Consider the following 20,559-nt stretch of genomic DNA (forward strand, 5'->3'; position numbering starts at 1 on the left):
ATTGCCCTCAGTGACAGAATTTCTAAAGGAATTCCTCTGTTGAGGCAGCAAGATGATAGATATCAGCAGTAACAGCGTAAGGGGAGGATTGATTCTGATAGTAACATTCACAAGTTTGGATTCGTTTCGTGTAGACGTAGTAAGAGGTTGTATACTGGAGTGCCTTTGCTGATTACAACTAGTACTTTTCTGCTCAAAATCTTCCATTCGTCAAGCAATACTTGAAAGAACTAGCTATACAAATTGTTTTCAAGGGTTGTTTTATTGGAAGGGTCTTTGGCCCTTCCAAACTATTATATCTGTTAGTGACTCCTTCATAGCATGATAAGAAAACAATACCAAGTTACCAATCATATTTACAGTCCTGAAGGACATTACCAACTAGCAATCGAAAGCATAAAACTGCTCCAACTTTAACTTTGACGGTTTCATCTTTGATACATATGTTAACTAATCATAGTATTGACGACATTCAGAAATGCTAAGATTTAATTATGGCATTTAATAAATCCTTCACATGAACTCACAATATCCAAAAATTCTGAACTCCTAGTAATGCATATTTTTATGTTCCCATTTGCAAAGTAGTACTAACTGATGCAGAATGGAAATGTGTTGATACACAACGAACAGCAGGAACTTATCATTTCCATAACTCAGCAAAATGGATACTCCACCAAACATATAGCCGATTTTTGCCTTACTCAAACATGCTGCTACCTGCAAAAAGAAGATCGAAAGATTAATGCATGAAGCAGAACAGGTCTATTCCATATTATTATTGCCTCCAGTATATGGATGAGAAAAACACATCCTGTCTACTGTGTCAGCATCAATCCTGAACTCTGGCTGTTTGGTGTCCCAAACTAGACTGACCCCTGATTTTTTCACTTCGAAAAATTCATACGTGCTTCCTATCAAAATTTCAACCAAGTCGCCTCCTTCCAAATTGAACTTATGGCTGGGTAAATGTCCCAGCCAAAGAAACTTGAAACAATTGCTTTCAGAGCCTGATTCCACAGGCTCAGTGGAAAATGTAGCGAGCTTGGTATGGTTTGTAACCAAAATGTCAATAGATGGAAGTTCAAGGTCAAATTCATCCTGTTCAAAAGTGAAGCACAGAGTGATGGCTATTACAATACTCCCCCTAATTTCAGGCACTTGAAAATTTGTTCTGCCACCCTCATTGACCCACGGGAACCACTCAGGAATGTCACTCGGAGGGAGAAATATGCCACCAGGTCCCTGAACCATGATCTCACCATTTATCCAATATCTGATGTCAGCAGGTCCTATGAAATTCCATCCCTATACCATGCAAGAAGCAACAGCAAGATTATTTTGAGAGAGAGAGAGACCTGTAGAATTTTCTCCTTGAAAGTGGCAGTGAGATCTGTGCACCCTCCCAATTCAAGCAGCGTCATGGAGCTTTTCAAAGATTCATCCAAGCCTAGAACCTCAACGAGTTTGGCACATCCATCTAGACACATCTGTCTCATATTGGACATATCTGAAAAGTCGGGCATTATTTTCAATGCAGTGCAGTCCGAGGCGCAGATGTTCTTCAGACTTGTCGGTAAATCTGGAATTGCAACAAGGTTTGTACAACTTCTCAAACTTAGATTGACAAGCTTAGAAAGGCTGCGGAGGCTTGGAAGGCTACTGAAACTGTTATCATCTAGATGCAACAATTTCAAAGAAGATAGACTCCCAAGATCCATAACTCTTATCAATTCATCTGTAAGATTGCAATCAAGCAAGCGTAGGTATACAAGCTGGGACAGGGCACTGAGGCTTGGCAGGCTTTGCAAGTAACAGTGTCGTATATCTAAACTTTCCAAGGAAGATAGACTTCCAAGATCCTTAGGAACATTAGTTATAATGCAGCAATTGATAGATAGATCAACTAAAGAGCTTAAGCCTTGAACGGAAGGAGGTAAATTGAGAATACGGAAATTAGGTGTCGACATGAGAGATTTCAAGGTAATCCCTTCCCAATCTGCATCAGTGGGATCCCAAGATTGTAGATGTAAGCAGCTCAGGTTCTTTAATCTCACAATGGAAGATGGCAGTTCTGTTATGGCAGTGCAATTTGCATTCAGAGTAGACAACGATGTCATGTCCCCTATTTCCTCGTGCAATTTCTTAAATCTTTCACAGCCATCAAGAACAAGAGTTTCTACAGATTTTAACTTATAGAAACTCCTTGGAAGCTCCTCAAGAATTTTGCAGTCCTTAAGATCAACAAAAGAAAGCCTTTTGAGTCTTCCAATGGACTGGTGAACCTCTGCCAATTGCTCACAGCTGTTGAGGACTAACTTCTCGAGATTGGGAATAGTTGAAAAGTCTGGTGATTGTTTTAAGGAAAAGGAACAACTGAGATCAAGAATCTTCAATTTCGCAAGGAGCTGTTAGACAAGGTTAAAACAAAAACAGAAATCAAAATCCCAAAAGAAAAGAAATTAAGAGAGCGTGATGTTGTGAACAAAACCAAGGAAAGAAGTAATAAATTGGTTGAGTAAATAAAATACCCCAGAATCTTCCCAAACGTGTCTGAGGTTGCTACCTCGCAGGTGGATAGCAACTGCTTCTCCTAGACTGAACTCTTTTGGTATGAACTCTAGAGGGAATCCATTCCAGTCGAGCCATCTTAACTTCTTGGGGAGATATTTGCACTGTCCAATGAGCTTTACACCATGGAGTTTGAGAAATCTCAGGCTCTTCATTTTTGCAAATGCTTTTGTCTTAAATTCTTTCTCTAAATTTAATCTCCACAGGTCTAGAGTGAGTCCTTGAATTTCATCAGATCCCTGTAAACAAAAGGCATCTAGAGGGTTATTTGCATGTGCAAAGAGTTCATAACTTCCTACGCATAAGCGGATTCATGAATGCAGGCAGGCCTAAACTACAAGAGAGGTACATGATTGACATACATTATCGAGTTACATAAGATGATGTGGAAAAAGAAACTGACTGCATTACATGCACATTTCAGGTATTACCAGGAACTGTAAGCCCATATTACCCTCAAAAGTATATTTTGCATTCAAAAGTATTGAATCATACAATCAGTGAATCAGACTATCAGAGTTAAATTTACGAGTTCAAACACAAATGGGGCATACTAATTGGATGATGGATGCCTATGCTACTATTGTAGTATATGCAATTAATTAACATGAAGTTTGATCAGGAAGGTACTCACAGATGCATCCCTCAATACCTCTACTGCATCTTCCCAGTGCCACACCCTACTCCATTTTCCAGGGTTGTCACGGCATTTTGCACGGACAATTTCTCTACCCATGTCGCGAAGCAAATCATGCATCATCAGCTGGTTTTCCTTATTTACAGTTACAAGGCAACGTTGAATGAGGACCTGAATTCCTGAATCTGGAAAAAGGCCACAACTATCCAATATTGGTTTGACATAGTCCATTGCCTTCCCGATATGGAAACATGATATATCAAGGAATAAGTCCCTCTCTGTATCATCGTTTAGCCCATCAAAACTTATTTTGAGCTTTTCATGAACTTCGGGCTGAGGAATTGTATGCAATTTCTGGATTGCACTTTCCCAAAATTCTGTGTTTCTATCAAATAGAAAAGAACCTAGAACTTTAAGAGCTAGTGGCAAACCTCCACAGCAATCAACAACCCTTCTTGAGAGTATAAGATATTCTTCATTAGGGGGGCAACGAGTTTTAAAGGCATGCAAACTCAAGAGTCTGATAGATTCTTCTTCATCCATCACCTGAACTTGATATATAGAATCCTCTCCAAATTGCTTTAGCAAATGTTCATTTCTTGTTGTTATAAGCATTATGCTTCCCCGGCCAAATGAGTCGCGGTCTATTGCTAATGCCTTCAATTGCTCCACTTTGTCGACATCATCAATTACGACGAATACCCTTCTGCATCCGAGTCTCTCTCTTATCAAAATGATCCCTCTGTCAACATGACCTACCTCGGTGATGCTTGTTTTAGAGATATCAGAAAGAAGGCTTTTTTGCAAACTAACCATACCATTGTTCTGCATAGTAGTTTCCCTGACATCACGAAGGAAACTTGAAGCTTCAAAGTCTTGACGAAATTTGTTGTAAAGAGCCTTTGCAACTGTTGTTTTCCCGATACCCCCCATACCACAAATTCCAACAATGCGAACATCATGTGATGTTCCAACATCTAAAAGAGAAATAATATCTTGCATACGAGAGTCTATTCCAGTTTCATTGTCTGCTACATATAAGTCTGTGTTATTGAGATATTTAGTGATCTCCTCAATAATCATCCTGATAAGTTTCCCTTCATGCCTGGCAATAACAATAAGTCAGCACGTACAGCAGAAGTAGACTCATCATCCAACTAGAAGATCAAATTGAATTGATACGTACTACAAATATTCTATACGATTACAGTTACGGATAATAGATGGCAATTAAGGTAGATGAATTAGTAGTAAATCTTACCCATCAGCTGTGGTGTTAAGATCCCAGCCAGACAAAGTTGCAGCTTCAGTAAGAGCAGTTCTCCACCTCTTGACCTTATCTTCATGTTTGTCTCCATGTTTCTGATCAAATGCCTCTCCAAAACTACCACTCTGTTTCAGGACATCTGTAGGATCAACATCATAGAATACTGGAAGGACTAGCTGTCCCAGTGTTGTTCTACACTCCATGATCTTCTCTAGCTCCTCAAGACACCAACTGGAGTCCGCATACCTACTTGAGAAGACGATGACACTGATTTTGGACCCTTGGATTACCCGCATCAGTTCCTCATCTATAATCTCTCCCCTCTCCAGTTTGTCGTCAATGAAAGCATTGATTCCAGCCTCCTTTAAGGCCAGGTAGAGATGGTCCGTGAAGTTTTTTCGCGTGTCTTCTCCCCTGAAGCTCAAGAAAACCTCATAAATCCAATGATTTGAGGATGAAGAGGAGGATGAAGAGGAGGCCTCATCGGCTTTCCTGCTGGTAGCCATTGGTCAGAAGGAAAGGAAAGAAGGCTCAGATGACTCACAGTTGTATTTTCCTTACTAAAGGCAGGCTCAATATATATTTCCAAACAAGAAGTGCAAGACTTTTACACAGCGTGTGGGCCTTATTATTCTGTCTCTTTCCTCTGGCCGGCCGGTACCAAAGACACCCGAACTTCGAATGCCGCACCAACTCCCTCAACCACAAGGGAACGGGACGAAAACGTTTTTTTAATGTGGGGTTAGTGTGGACAAAAAAGGAAATAGATCAAGCAAGCCACCCGAACTTCGAATGCCGCACCAACTCCCTCAACTTAAGGGAACACGTTGTGGGGTTAATTGGGGGGAGGGGCGCTGTGGGCCGAAAACGTTTTTTTAATGGGGGAGATAATTGAGCATGAGAAAGGGAATCTAAAGAGGAAGAGAAATAAAAAAGGAAATAGAGAAAGCAATTTCCAAACAAGAAGTGCAAGACTTTTATACAGCGCGTGGGTCTTAGGGGGTGTATTCAATTCAGATTTTAAAAGGTTTTGTTTGAGTTTACACAATTTATAAGTGATAATGGCCATTTACATAATTTTGGGGTAAAAATTGTCCACTTACTCCACTAAGAGTTTTTTACTCCCATTTACCCAATTTAACATCTATTGACAGTATTGCCCTCATTTTAATTTAATAAATTACACTCATCTCTCTCTCTATCTCCCCCCTCCCCTCTTCGATCTATTCTCTCTCTCCTCCCCCCTCACCGACTTCTCTCTCTCTTTCTCTCAACTTGTCTCAGACTCTCTCTCTTTCTCTCAACTTGTCTCAGACTCTCTCTCTCTTGGCCTCTTTTTGTCACTGGACTCCGCCGCGCTCGACGACTCCGACAACCTAGACCGCGATGGCTTCTCTCTCTCTCTCTCTCACTGACGCTCAACCCAGGCCTCCGGCGAATCAGATCGCCGGTCTCCCAGTGCCACTGGAGCATCTTTCACTAGTTGTACATGTCCGGGTCCATCGGGTTGTCAGAGACCCAAACCGTCGGGACGAACTCTTTCTGGGCTGCCCCGAAGCAGCAGACCAAGGGCGGGTAGTCGTACAAGAAATCGATGCCGTCGTCGTAATCTTCGAGCTCCGGATATGAAGATTCGGGTTCTAGTTCTATCGGGCCATTTTTAACTTGGGCTTTTTTGGAGCGCTGGGTTTTCTTCGGTGGTGAAGTTGAAGCGGAAGTTGGGGTCTTTTTCCGGCCACGGCGACCAGGCTTCTTAGGTTCTTCAATGCTCCCATTATCTTCGCCGGAAGCTCTGAGTGGGTTCAGCTTGTGAGGCTTGAAAGGTTTAAGCTTAAAGAAATGGGGGTTCGCGGTTATATTCTAAGATGCTCTCAGCACGAATCCCGATGAACGTAAAATCAACAAGCATAGCCTTAATCAGCTTTTTTCAATTTCAGACGTTGTGATTATCTATTTGGGTTAATTGGATATGTAAACTTGACTTGTATTGATCGGAATTATGTTTATTGGGGGGCAGTAATATGATTATTGGGGGGCAGTAATATGTTTATTGGGGGCCAATAATATTAATATTGGAGGCCAATAATATAATTATTGGGGGACAATAATATGTTTATTTGGGGGTAATAACATGATTATTGGGGGGCAATAATATGATTATTGAGTATTATTAGGGGGCAATAAAATCGGATGTCGGAATCCGGTCACTGGTCCGGTAGCCGGATTTCGGTCACCGATTGCCGGATTCAGAATTTCGGTCACCGGTGCCGGATTCCGGCCACCGGAGTTCACGGCCGGTCACAGGTCACCGGAGTCCGGCGAGGTCTCCAATGTCTTATCTCTCTAAGTAACAAACAAGGAGAGGGCAAAATTGTCCTAAAAATAAATAAAAAGCAATAAAAAAATACTTATTGGGTAAATGGGCAAAATATATATAAATTATTGGGTAAGTGGGCAATCTCTTAGAGTGTTTGGGTAAGTGGGGTTAATTAACCCCAAAATTGTGTAAATGGTCATTATCCCTTTTTATAATTCATGGATTTACTTAATCACGGATTGTTTAAATTCCATATGGACTTTGATTGATTCTAATGGATTGATTTACTAGTATTTGTTTAGATTTTACAAGTTCTTATGATGTTTTTTGGTAGGTTAATTTTTTTTTTCTTCTTCTTTAAAAGCAATGGATGTATGGATCCAACTATAATGCTATATCAGTGAAAAAAAAGTATATATATATATATATATATATGGCAATCTACCATTCTTTATGTTGTGTATAATGATATATGAATAATAAGAGAAAACTAATCAACCAAAATGTTACACAAAAAATAAAGTAATAAACTAATGACATAATTTATTTCATATCTAATTTACAAAAGAAACATGTGTGTATGTAACGGCCTATTCTGGTTTTAGATGAATATATGTATATATATCGGCACCCGGTTTTGGGTTTGATTCAAAAAAAAGAAACATGTGTGTATGTATCATCTTAGCAATACCATTGAAAGTGAGCTTATATAGCTATAAGGATTAAGGCTTCCAGAGCTATAGTGATAAAAATAAAAAAATTATTAGATGAGAGCAGAGGTAGAGGAGGATAGTGGGAAGATATAGGTCTAAGACAAAATGGATGAGAGTCACCTATTGAGAGCTGCTTCTTCTTCTTCTTCTTCTTCTTTTTCTTTTTTTTTTTGGTGAAGAGCTTCTTCATTTTTTGAGTGAGAAAGAATCCATCAAAATCTCTTGGAAAGTGGTGGATTGTTTTTGAGTTTTGATATGTATAAAAAGCACTATAAAATCCTCCAAAACCCAGCATTTAATGAAATACTTAAAAATCCGTATACTTTTGAATATCTGCAGATTTGAATGGATAATTTTAAATCTTAATTGAATACATCAAGATTTTAAAGGATTGTTTAAAATCTCAATTGAATACCCATAGACTTTCAAAATACAAAAAAATCTTGTAGACTCTTAAATGAATACACCCCCCTTAATTTTCCACAGGACGAACGCGTTTTTTCAATGGAGGAGATAATTGAGCGTGAGGAAGGGGATCAAAAGGGGAAGAGTAAAACAAAAAAAGGAAGCTCCACAAAAATGAGAATTCTGAAGTAGTCTTGTGATTAACACAGTACTCATAATGACGTGTATAAACTGAAGTCGTACCAAAAATACTAAAAACTCATGTTCCTTTGTTTAAATTTAAAAACGCTTTTTAAATTTAACAAAAATGTTTTAGATATAAAAAGTCAAGTGTCAAAGTGCTGCCCAGTACCATTTGGTCTAGTGGCATAAGTATCTCCTTTGTAAGTGGGAGGTTGTGAGTTCGACTCACAAAAGACTAGTTGTTGATATGATCAAAAGAAAAAAAAAAGTTTCAAAGTGCTTTAAAACCACACTAGCTTGCAAATACATGCTCTGCATATATATAAAAAAAAATTCTTAGAAAAAAAATAGTAAAAGTTATTAAAAAAAAAATTAGAAAATTATATGATAGTGGATTAGTGGGTAGTTATCTAAATGATCAGATAATTGCACATAATAGGTTGTTTTTGTTTAAGAAAATCGATATTTGGAAGAGAATTTGTTGTGCTTTCATTGATTATTGGGGCCTTTTTATATAGAGGATTACAAGCATAGAATCAGAGTTGTACATGGAAACGTAATAGTACAATGAATGGATATCTATTAAGATTCTTTGAGATTATCTCTAAGAGTAACTCTATTACAACTTGCATAAGTAACCTAGAGTTTGGGTCAGACACATATTCTGGATTTATTTGAACACTCCCCCTTGTGTCTCCCAAATATGGTGCTCCTCTTGTTGTCTCATCAATAACCTTGTTGAGTAACAAAAATCCAGTTTCTCTAAAGTGAAATTAGGCAATGATTTTAGTGAACAAGTCTGCCACACTGTCTTCAGATTGAACCTTGTTCACTTTGATCTTGAGGAGAGTCTGTTGTTGCTGATGATGCTTGGTGTTGTCGCTTTTGATGTAGTCATGCTTCATTTGTTCAATGCAAGCAGCATTATCCTTATAAATACTCATATGCTCATCTGTGGTAGATCTCAAACCACAATTACTTCTAACATGTAATTATGGATCCAATCCATATACATTCACGAACCGCTTTGTGAAGAGCAATAATCTCTGCATGGTTCGAAGATATAGCGACTAAAGTCTGTTCTGTAGACTTTCAAGATATCGCGGCCCATGGTGAACACTTAGCCAGTTTGGAAATGACCTATGTGTGGGTTAGAGAGGTACCCAACATTCGCAAACCCTTCCAAAACGCTATTGTCGTTTTGGGGTGGGGATAGAGAATGCAGGTCCATGTTGGCGGCGTTTTTGGTGTATGATTGGTCCAAATCCATCATTTCTCTATAGGGATAGAACAATCCCATATCAACAGTACAATAGCGTCGCGTTGAGGCAAAGCTATACTTAGCTAAAAAGTTCACTACAAATGAGATGTTCGGTCTTGTGCATTGAGCTAAGTACAATAATGGGCCTATTCTACTGAAGTAGAGCACTTCTGCCTCTAGCACGTCTTCATCATCATCCTTTGGATGAAGAAGATCATTTTCAGGATTAAGACTACGGACAATCATGGGGGTGCTTGAAGGCTTGACTTTGTCAAAATGCCTAAGCATCTATCAACACGATCCTCAAATTCCAAACTAAGACATAATCGTTTTCTCCCAAGATCATTCATCTCGAACTCAGATTTCAAATGTTCAGCGGTTTCCCTTAACTCCTTAAGGGCTTTTAATGAAGATCATGCCACCAACATGAACCACGATAGAATCTAAAACTTCTTATGGAAATGCGTGGGCATATATCTTCCCAATTAAGTAGTCACTTTAGTGAGCATTTCAACCTCATTGCAAACGCCCTCCGTGGTCTAGAGCCACTTCACTTGGGTAAATGAAGTTCACCATGAATCTTCATGTATATTCCGTATCTAGATCCTCATAGAGATACGTAGTGACCAGATTCGTGAGCTGCATGTTTAGTTATTCAGAAACTACCCAACTAACAAGGTAGTGGAGTGCAATGACATCCATTACGAGAGAATATATCTCATTATAGTCGATTTCAGGGCGTTTTGTGAGAAGCCTTGTGCCATAAGGTGAGATTGCCATATCTTTTTCTCATCACGCTTTCTAACGAAAACCCATTAGTCAATAGGTTTTATGCTAGGAGGTGTTGGTATCACTGGCTCGAAAAACCTTCCTCTTCATTAGAGAATCCAACTTAACCTGGATCATATCTTTCCATTTAGGCTAATTTTCTCTACGTTGGCATTCATTCATCAACGGAGCACGGTTCGATATCATTGGACTCAACAAACTCATACGCAATGAAATGCGTGAATACATCATCAATCATGATGGAGTTTTTATCCCACGTCTCATGTACACTAGTGTAATTTTCAGAAAGCTCTATAATCTCAGGAGTTGGTTCTGACATTGAGGCGTCCCCTAACGATAACCATAATTTGAAAGATTCTCATGAGACGGATTTTGAGTGTTGATGATCAAAAGATTGAATTGTGCTAAAGTATCCGTCGAACCCACGGGCCTCCCACGCATCCTAGTTGGGGTCAAGGCCTATAACGCCAGAGTGCCACTCTCGATGGCGTTGGTGTGATGCCTACCTCCGTGTAGGATAACGCTACATCCTCTCGTAGGGACGTCCATCCTTGCAGGCATGTTTGCAGCAAATATATGTGATCTCGTCACTTTAGCGGGGATCGAGATGAGGCATAGTGGGGACAGGCCACGACAATTCCTGTCATTCCTGCTGAATATCTGTGTTCTTATCTATCCCTAACAATGGGAACATTGTCTCATCAAAGTAATGATCCACAAATTTAGGAGTTTAGTATAGCAGCATGACAAGTGGACAATGGCACAACACGTGACTAGCGTGTTTGAGTGTCAACCAACATCATGAGATATTTTAACGTCCACAAGTTGGTTGAATCAGTCCACAGAATCCCCACGAATTCTATGTAAGAACAGAATGAGTATTTTCATATCCTTTGCATAAGACAATCTCGATCCTAATTTCCATAAGGAACAGGCTTTGTAGAATGAGCGAGGGGGCCTTAGAAGCAACCAATGAGGACTTTGGTTAGGCCTGAGCATCTGAAGAGCTATTGTAAGCAAAGTTGGTGATTGCAGCATCACCTGGTGTGCCATCACCATGATGGACACCATCCATGACGTCATGGATATGGACTACGCCAACCCTAGGCTGGCGATGGACAGCGGCGGTCACACCTATCCAGGAATCAACCTTTGGTTCGTGCTTCGTTTCTCTTGAAAGAATGGATGTCCTTTTGAAGTCTTTATTAGACGGATTATGATATGACTAGGATGACCTATCCTGTCATGACATAGCCAATATGTGTCTAAATTTAAGAGAACTTCTCTCATAACTTTATTGCATTTAATAGCTCAAATAGTGGTGACATAGAGTCCATTAGAGTGACACGTAAGTTTCCTAAGATGCGCCTTTATTCACAATCATTAGAGGTAGTGCAAAGAAACTTTTTTTCGTTCTCTACATGCGTTTGCGCATAAAATCCGTTGGCTCGAATGGCTCAATAGGGTCCGATTTGCCCTAGGAGTGTAGAGGGTTTCTGTGACGGTAATCAAGATACCATTTGGCAAGCGGAATTTGGGCCATTCCATATCCTTGAACTAATTCTGATGGCCCAGCCATCACTGTCACAAAGTAATATGCTCAGAATCAAAATGGAGTCATAATGAAAAGAACTCGAAATTTTATTCATAAGCCAATGGAGTACATCATTGTTTCTTAACCATTAAGAGAATCTAATCCAAATGCTAGCTAATGCAAAACAAATGTAGTCGTTTGACTTCTTTCAGTAACTCCAAAATAAATATAACCAGGTGAGTAGAGAGATGTTAGTGGAGCAAAGCTCGCTTAAGTACCACTTATCTCAAAACCCTTCTTAGACTTCATACTTGCTTTGGATGAACCTAGTGGAAGAAAAACTAAACCAGTGGCATTTACTACAAATACATGGAAATTGCCTATTATATCTCTTGGAAAATAAAGACTTAAATAGAATTGGCGATCTATTGATCTCAGCTAGATTTGAAGTCTTCAACCCTTCATTCTAGATCACCTTCTTGATCTTCTTGTTCCACATAGTGAGCTTCTCTTGTTTCACAATATGCTTTATAGGCGGTGACAATTTCTTCACGAGCTTTACAAATGTGTGCCCAGTGACCGGATGCTCCACATCGAGAACATACATCTCTGTGCTCAGACTCCATTGATTGAGGTGCTTTGAAAGCAACATTAGGATGGCTCTTAGTGTTGGTGACGCCACCAACATGGCCAGAGGCGTTGCCTCCCTCTCTCTTTCCACGTTGACCTCTTCGGTTTTGTGTCTGCCTATTTTGGAGGTTACCTTCCTCATTAGAGCGAGAATATGAACCAGAACGTCTAGAATTATCCCTAAATTTAGAGTTTCGCTCTTGGAACCCTCCCATAGGGGCGCGACTATAATTGGACTCCGGAATATGCTCTGTTCCCACGGGTCTCGAATTATAGTTTTTCACAAGGATGTTGTCGTGCTTTTCAGCGATATTCATGGTCCAATGAGCTCATGAAACCTTGTAATCCGTCCTGCTGTAACATCGATTCGATAGTTCTTAGCAACCGTCAAAGCAGAGACATGGAAGGTAGATGGGATCCTCTCAATCAACATCGCATCTGTGATATCTTGTCCACATAATTTCATCAATGATTTGATGCGAAGTGCTTCCGAGTTGTAGTCAAGAACTGATTTGAAATCACAGAAGCAGAGGCTATGCCATCTCACTTCTATGTCAAGAAGCAAGGAGTCATGGATGTTGCCAAATCTTTCTTCTAGTAAGACCCACAGCCTTCTGGGGTCTTCTTCATTCATATACTCGTACTGGAGCGAATCGTCCATATGAAGAGTCATTAGGATGATGGTTTTCGCCTTATTTGCCTCCTAGGCTGCCCTATTTGCTTCCAAAGCTTGAGCTTGCTCAACAATTAACATGTCCTGGCTAGGCTCAAGAATCATATCCAGGAATCCTTCGGCCTTGGAGATGCTGGCGGACATCACGAACCCTCTTGTAATATCCAGAGTCAGTTGTTCCCAATGGAGCGAAGTCCAGTTTGTTCAGGTTACTCATCCTGAAAGAGAACAAGAAATAAGGGTTAGTTTCGAAGCGAAAAGGGGTACCATGAAAACAAATAAAATTTCTGAGCGTAATCGCTTCCAAGAAATTAGGAATTTCTTAGCGTAGTCGCTCCCAAGAAATTCGATTCCAAAAGGTATTGGATTAGATCGAAATAATGATGTGTTTGTGGTCAATCATAACTTCTCAACAAACTCTAAGTTTGAAGGACTCTACAAGCTCTAAGCTTCGAGTGAGGACGAACCTCACAGTTCGGTTTTTGGTCTCCCCTATGAAGAAGAAGAAGAAGAGAGGGGGGGGGGTAGAAGAAGGGAGGTTGCAAGTCTCCGAGAACAAAAGAAGAGAAAAAGAACAAAAACTTTAAAAACGGGAACTTTAAAACATACCTATTATTAGGGTTTCTGATGTGGCAACGGTGTGGTGCGTTGTGGCAGTGGTGTGGCGCGTTGTGCCTCGCTGGATGGTGGAACACGGCGATGCACGGCGTGAAGGAGGCTAGCGAGGGCTAGGAGCGGCGATCTAGGGTTTTAGGATTTTAGGGTTAGAGCTTCGTGCTGATAATGTGTTTAAGGAAATCGATATTTGGGAGAGAATTTGCTGTGCTTTCATTGATAATAGGGGTCTCTTTATATAGAGGATTACATGCATAGAATCAGAGTTGTACATGGAAATATAATCGTACAATGAATGGATATCTACTAAGATTCTCCTAGATTATCTCTAAGAGTAACCATATTACAAATTGCACAAGTAACCTAGAGTTTGGGCCAGACACATATTCTGGATTTACTTGAACAGTTTTTTAATATTTCACGGTTATTTTGGTACACTTTTTCAATTTTGGCTGACAAAGCCTTTATAGATTATTAGTTACTAACCCTTAACATGTGCTCCGCACATGTCAATTGGCCTTTATTTTTTATTTTTAAAGTGAGTGGACAAAAACATCATATGTTCAAATTATAATCCAACACCAAAATTATAATATACGATCCAAAATCATGTCCCAAAATATCCAAGAACCATTTCACAAATATTTAATTATGAATACTTAGAATCGCATGCAATTCAATTTAAAATAAATGTCCACTCACATTATACGACTAACGTAGCACCCAAGCGTAAGGATCCTCGTCGAGTGATATGTTGGTGCCTCGTCCTGTACACAATTTTATTCCGTAAACAACAATTCGACAAATAAATACTATTCTTAAACGAAACCCAAAAACCCCTCGTCAAGCCAATATCTCCATTTCTTCTCAGATTCAACCCAAACTTTACCAATAATATTGATTAGTCAATTTACAAATTCTAGGGTAAATCTGAAAGAAATCCGAAGGTCGGATTCTCGAAATCGATAATCGAAATTCTAAATTTTCAGAAATTCATAATCGATTCAACACTTCTCCAATTTCTCCAAAATCACATGTACAAGCTCTACTTCAAATATAAGATTTAACTAGCTAAAAATCGAAGCCAGAAACCTGCTTACGTGCCGCCATGCGCCACCCACAGTGGTAGCGTGTGGGGTCCACACGCCGTCGGCAACCTCCACCTCCGACCACTAAATTTCACTAGCACGTGCAACTCAACAAGCCCAATAACTTTCTCAACTACATCGAAGTCTAAAAGTACCTGAATTTGGCCGGAAATCGAGTTGACCGAAAGTGCTCGATTTGAACAGTGAAAAGTTCAAATCGCTGATTCGTCTTCCATGCTTCAATTCGCTGCAAGAAACTTGGAGGGCTTCAAGGGTGCCTCAAGGCGCTTCCATCAAGCCTAGTTTTGTTGCCGAAGATGGCCGGATTTGGAAGAAGTCGTTGAAAAACCCTGATTGCTACAGTAACATTCTCGGCTCAAATTGTCCCTTCTCCGGCCAAATCATGATCGATCACCTACGGTATGAGCGTGTGGAGGAGGAAGAGACGGTTCCAAAAAGTCCCGTGGCACGTTGATTGGTAGCCGGACGGGGACGAATCAAAGAAAATGGTGGAGGAGGCTGTCGGGAAGAGAAAGAGAGAGAGAGAGAGAGAGAGAGAGAGAGAGAGAGAGAGAGAGAGCACGGGGGAAGGAGAGAGAAAAGAAGAGAAAAGAAAATTTACCGGCCCACAGTAACTTCATTTACCTCCAATAGTAAATTTAGTATTTCGCTTATAACTTTCGCATATGAACTTCGATTTTACCTACCACATATGCACACACTCGGTTTAACGTTCTCTACGACTTTCATGAAGAAAGTTTTCTCAAATTTTGACCTGAACAAAAAGTCGACTTTTAGGGCCACTAATAGTATCGAAACTAAAATAAAAAGTGTACGAAATCACCGTTTACCATCCAATGATTAGCGAATTGGTAAAATTTTTGGTTTGGGTCGTAACACTCTATTTCCCCTAACCTTTTCTTGTTATGTATGAAGTTCCTTTCTAGAATGATTGTACAGGCAGAAGAATGAGATCTTTATTCATGGTGTCCGCATATGTATAGGTGCACCTTCGATTAGTCACCTGCTTTTCGCTGATGATTCTTTCATATTCTGCAAGGCTCAATTACAGGAATGTTTGGCTCTCAAAGATATTCTAGTTCAGTTTGAGCCTTTGTCTGGGCAGCAAATTAATTTTCAGAAGAGTTGTATGTCCTTCAGCAGCAATGTGCCTCTGCACTCCCAGTACTAATTGGCAGATGTGTTAGGGGTGGAGAAGCATGATAAATACCTTGGCATGCCTATGGAGATTAGTTACTCGAGGGAAGAAGCTTTTGGATATTTGAATGAGAAGATTAGTAACAGAACACAGGGATGGAGAGATAAGCTTCTTAGTACAGCTGTCAAAGAAGTCTTAAAAAAAGCAGTGGTGCAGGCAATCCCTAACTATGTTATATATGAGCTGTTTTGAACTCCCTAAGCATCTGTGGGAGGAAATGCATCGGATGATGGCAAGATTTTGGTTGGGTGATACAGCTTTCGATAAGAAGATTCAATGGATGAGTTAGGATAAATTGTGTGCTCCTAAATCAGAGGGTGGAATGGGATTTCGTAACATGATCTTATTTAATCAAGATTTATTGGCGAAACAAGGTTGGAGAATTCTCTGTCGACCTAACTCTCCTGTCACCCAGCTCCTAAAAGCTCGTTATTTTCCTTATATGGATTTCATGCATGCGGTCCCTCCCAAAAAGGGCTTCTTATACTTGGAGAAGCATCCTGATTGGCCGTGACCTGCTTCGGCGAGGTATCAGATACCAGGTTGGAGATGGGGAAGCAATTTCGATTTGGACAGATCCCTGGATTCCATGGCCGGCCATATACATTTAAACCATACTCCCCTGTTGTGCCGGGTACGGAAGACTTCAGTGTATCAGACTTAATCATACCTGACGCAAATGAGTGGGATGGTAAGGTGTTGCGTGAGCTCTTCATGCCAGAGGAAGTGGATTTAATTTCAAGCATACCTATACCTTTGAGCATGGATTCTCCAAAGAACAGATTGATTTGGCACTATGATAAGCATGGCAGATATAGTACATGTCAAGAATGGATATTATGTGGCAAGATTGTGGAATTATCATATGCATACGGCTTCTTCCTCTTCTCATACTACTTACGTTAGAACTGATCAATTTTGGAGAACACTCTGGAAAGTGAGACTCCCACCTAAAGTCAAATTGCATGCATGGAGATTGTTAAGGGGTATTTTGCCCACTCGTGTAGCCTTGTCGAACTAGATGCAGCTGCCCAGTCTTAAGTATGTTCTTTGTGGGGATAGAGTTGAAGATGGGAAACACATATTCATTCATTATACCTTGGTGGATTTGATTTGGAAGCAGAGCAATCTCAATATTCCACTCCTGGTTCATCATGTTGACTCTCTCTATGATTGGGTCAGAGGCCGGTGCTTTTGACACTCTTACAGGTTCTTCTCTTGAGTTGTTCTTGACTTTGCTTTGGGCCATATGGAATGAACGTAATAATGTTCTTTGGAAGGATTCTTGCTTCAGTCCTTTTCATATCTTTGAATGGGCAGTTAATTGGCTTGATGAAGTACATCGGTCCCGCCATGTTCATGCGCAAGTTACTGGCAGTAGGCTACCTAGCTAACAGGTCGAAGCAGTGGTCTGTTCCTTCTCAGGGAAGACTGAAATTAAATATGGATGGGGCCTATAGCGCAAAGCGACAACTAGGAGGTGTAGGCGTGGTAGTTCGTAATGAAAAAGGTGAGTGCCTTGCGGCCTTGGCTCGCCATTTTAACGTACCATGCCAATTCTGCTATTCATATGGAGGCGGAGGCCCTCCGTGCGGGTCTATTGGTGGCAATTCATGAAGGCTGGAATGAAACTGATCGAAGTGGAGAGTTATTGTGTGTCGCTCATTGTTGCTGTCAACGAGACAGATGATGACTTCTCTGTTATTGGTAGGATAATTGATGATTGTAAGAGGTTCCTTACTGGTTTTTCTTATGCAAATTAATTTCTGACATGTAAGAGGTTCCTTACTGGTTTTCCTCATAACCTGGCACTTCCAAACACTATTTATAATTGCATTACAAAATTCACGTCGATTCCACAATTTTAATCCTCTAACGTTAACAATAATTCTCAATTCCACAACGTTGTAATTTACCAATCAAAAGTCTTGATGAAAACATTATTTGATCAAAACTATGTAATCGAATTTCATGAAAGCAAGTGTGGCCAAAGACTGAGAATTTTAAGTGGCTGAACGCGCTGCACGTGGACTTCACGCGCCACCTCACTAAAACCGAAATCTGGCTATACCACCTACAACAAACGAATCCTCACAACATGTAGAACAACTTTTATACCTGCAACAACAACCAATTCAAGATAGATTGCCCGGAAAACGACCCGAAAGAAATCTGGCAAAAACCCCGAACTAGACAAGTTCGATTCTCCCTCCCCTGGCCGATTTGAGTCAAACCACAAGTGGGGAAATGATCAGTGTAGTGCCAGCTCCAAAACCCAAGGATCAATTCGGCCGGAAACCGCCAGAAAGGGAAGACCGGACCAGGTTATCCGGCGCGGCACTGACAGTGAATATTCTTCTCTTCGATTCTCTTAATTCAAGGCCCTATAGGCTATAGCTCCAGATACTTTCATGGATCCAAAGAGGAGGAGAAGGGGGTTCGTTTGCCACCGGCGGCGAGATCAGTGGTGGCCAGGCTCTATGCCCCCAATTCTGGCTTTGAAATCGACCCAGAAAAAGCCTTATGCTGAGTTATGGACCCTCATTCTTGATTCATCATGATCTCAATGGCCCTCAAAGACTGGGTTTCAGCCAACTCAAATAAGCTTCTTGGTCATACAATCGTCCAAAAGTGGGGCTCAGACCTCCCTTTCTTGTTTAAGGTACTGTTGCCATTACTGTCCTAATTCAGTTATGCATCAGAATCATCAATATATTCAAGTCAAATATTGTAATGGTTTCGTCCTTGCTTGGGAATTAGGTGCTTTCTGTGAGAAAGGCATTGTCGATACAGGCACATCCGGATAAGGACTTGGCCAAGGTTTTGCACAAGTTTATGCCAAGTGCTTACAAGGACGATAATCACAAGCCTGAGATGGCACTTGCTATAACACATTTTCAGGCTCTTTGTGGCTTTATCACTCTTGAGGTACATATCCTCATCCTGTCACTATCACATTTGTAAGATATGAACAATTGACACCCTTTGTTTTTCTCAGCATAGATATTCTTGCTAGCCGAGTTGCTTGTTTCCTGATGATCCGATCCTTTTCGTGATAATCATTACTGCTTTCGAATGCTTACGTGCTTCCTCTGTTCTCTTTTGTTTTGGTCATTAAACAAGTAATTGACTTGTAACTGTTATTGCCTAATTTGGGGCCCAAAAAATGTCATTATGCCAGAAATTTGACATAATGCTAAAAAGGTCAAAAAGCTTAATATGCAAGTGTGTGACTACAGACCACCCTTTATTAATATAAATACTGCAAAATAAATATTTCTGATTTAATTGACTAATAATTTCCAGGAGCTGGTGTGCTTGATAATGTCCCTGAGATTGTACAAGTGGTTGGTAGTGAAGTAGCAAACCAAGTGTTTGACACCACAAATGCAGATGGGGAAGATAAAGTCAAGTCTGTTATGCGTTTGATTTTTACCCAACTCATGTCAGCAACCAAAGAGATTGTAACTACAGCAACAACTAAACTGAAAAATCGTTTACACATGGAAAATCAGGTCAGTAACTCCAACATTGAACAATCAGTGATTTTTTTTTTCTTCAAAAGTCGATTACACTGTTTAATATTGATTTGATCAGGTGAGGCAGTTGACAGAAAAGGAGCAACTGGTTCTGGAATTGGAAAGGCAATATCCAGATGATGTGGGTGTCATGTCTGCTTTCTTTCTCAACTATGTCAAGCTTAATCCAGGAGAAGCACTATACCTCGGAGCAAATGAACCCCATGCCTATATGTTCGGTGACTGCGTCGAGTGCATGGCAACTTCTGACAATGTAGTCAGGGCCGGCCTCACTCCCAAGCATCGGGATGTGAAAACCCTTTGTTCTATGCTCACATACAAGCAGGGCTGCCCTGAAATCCTGAAAGGGGTTGCCTTAAATTCTTATGTGACAAGGTACCTCCCACCTTTTGACGAATTTGAGGTTGATCGATGCCATCTTTCCCAGGGAGAATCTGTGGAATTTCCTGCAGTCCAAGGTCCTTCCATTTTCGTCGTCACTTTTGGGGAGGGAATCATATATACAAGCAATCTTACAGGAGATATAAATATCACACAAGGAGAGGTTCTTTTCGTGCCTGCAGATACTGAGATTAGCATAACAAGTGCATCTGAGTTGCACATATATAGAGCCGGAGTGAACAGCATGTTCTTTCAAGTCCCATAAATTCAATTCCAGAATCCAGCGTGGCAGCGTCACATTTTAGCATTTTGGGAAGGCAAACAAGTTGTTGATTTAGCATCTTTGATAGTAATATGGAATACTATTAGCACTGTCACGTACGTGTCTTGCAATGTATGTAGAATAAGTACTATACAAATAAGAATTGATCGATCTAAACTGTTGGCAAAGAAAAAGATATGTAATGTTCTTCAGGAGAGCCATACATTCAAACTCAAAACAGAGAGTTCTCACATTAAATCTGCAGTAGCCAACTTAATGCTTTACGACTCGATTATGAGCAAAAGGAATAGCACATATTTTTCTGCAGTGGATCGCTGTTTCCCCTGAAGTTAGACACTATTCAGCTTCTAATTCTAAGTTGATTTCTGAAAGTAAATTTACATGAAATTATTCTATTACATCTCTCTTCACGGTTTGAATCGATGTGATAGAAAACACCACATACACTATGATG

At 40.3% G+C, this 20,559-nt stretch overlaps 2 protein-coding genes across 2 annotated transcripts; one reads left to right on the forward strand and one right to left on the reverse strand.

Annotated features, from left to right (window-relative positions):
- Positions 1-1,287: 1,287 nt before the first annotated feature.
- Positions 1,288-4,993, reverse strand: LOC133744012 (disease resistance protein RUN1-like). The gene is made up of 4 exons (XM_062172112.1): positions 4,470-4,993; positions 3,206-4,313; positions 2,532-2,810; positions 1,288-2,408 (listed from the first exon to the last, which is right to left on the reverse strand). Exons 1-4 carry the CDS (start codon positions 4,979-4,981, stop codon positions 1,293-1,295), a joined length of 3,015 nt encoding a protein of 1,004 aa, XP_062028096.1. The 5' UTR covers positions 4,982-4,993; the 3' UTR covers positions 1,288-1,292.
- A 12,986-nt stretch (positions 4,994-17,979) lies between these two features.
- On the forward strand, positions 17,980-20,409 carry LOC133745199 (mannose-6-phosphate isomerase 2-like). The gene is made up of 4 exons (XM_062173220.1): positions 17,980-18,564; positions 18,663-18,838; positions 19,216-19,417; positions 19,500-20,409. The coding sequence occupies exons 1-4, from the start codon at positions 18,460-18,462 to the stop codon at positions 20,085-20,087; spliced, it is 1,071 nt and encodes a 356-aa protein (XP_062029204.1). The 5' UTR covers positions 17,980-18,459; the 3' UTR covers positions 20,088-20,409.
- The last annotated feature ends 150 nt before the right edge of the window (positions 20,410-20,559 follow it).

This window comes from Rosa rugosa, chromosome 4 (assembly GCF_958449725.1).
Source record: "Rosa rugosa chromosome 4, drRosRugo1.1, whole genome shotgun sequence".
NCBI lineage: Eukaryota > Viridiplantae > Streptophyta > Magnoliopsida > Rosales > Rosaceae > Rosa > Rosa rugosa.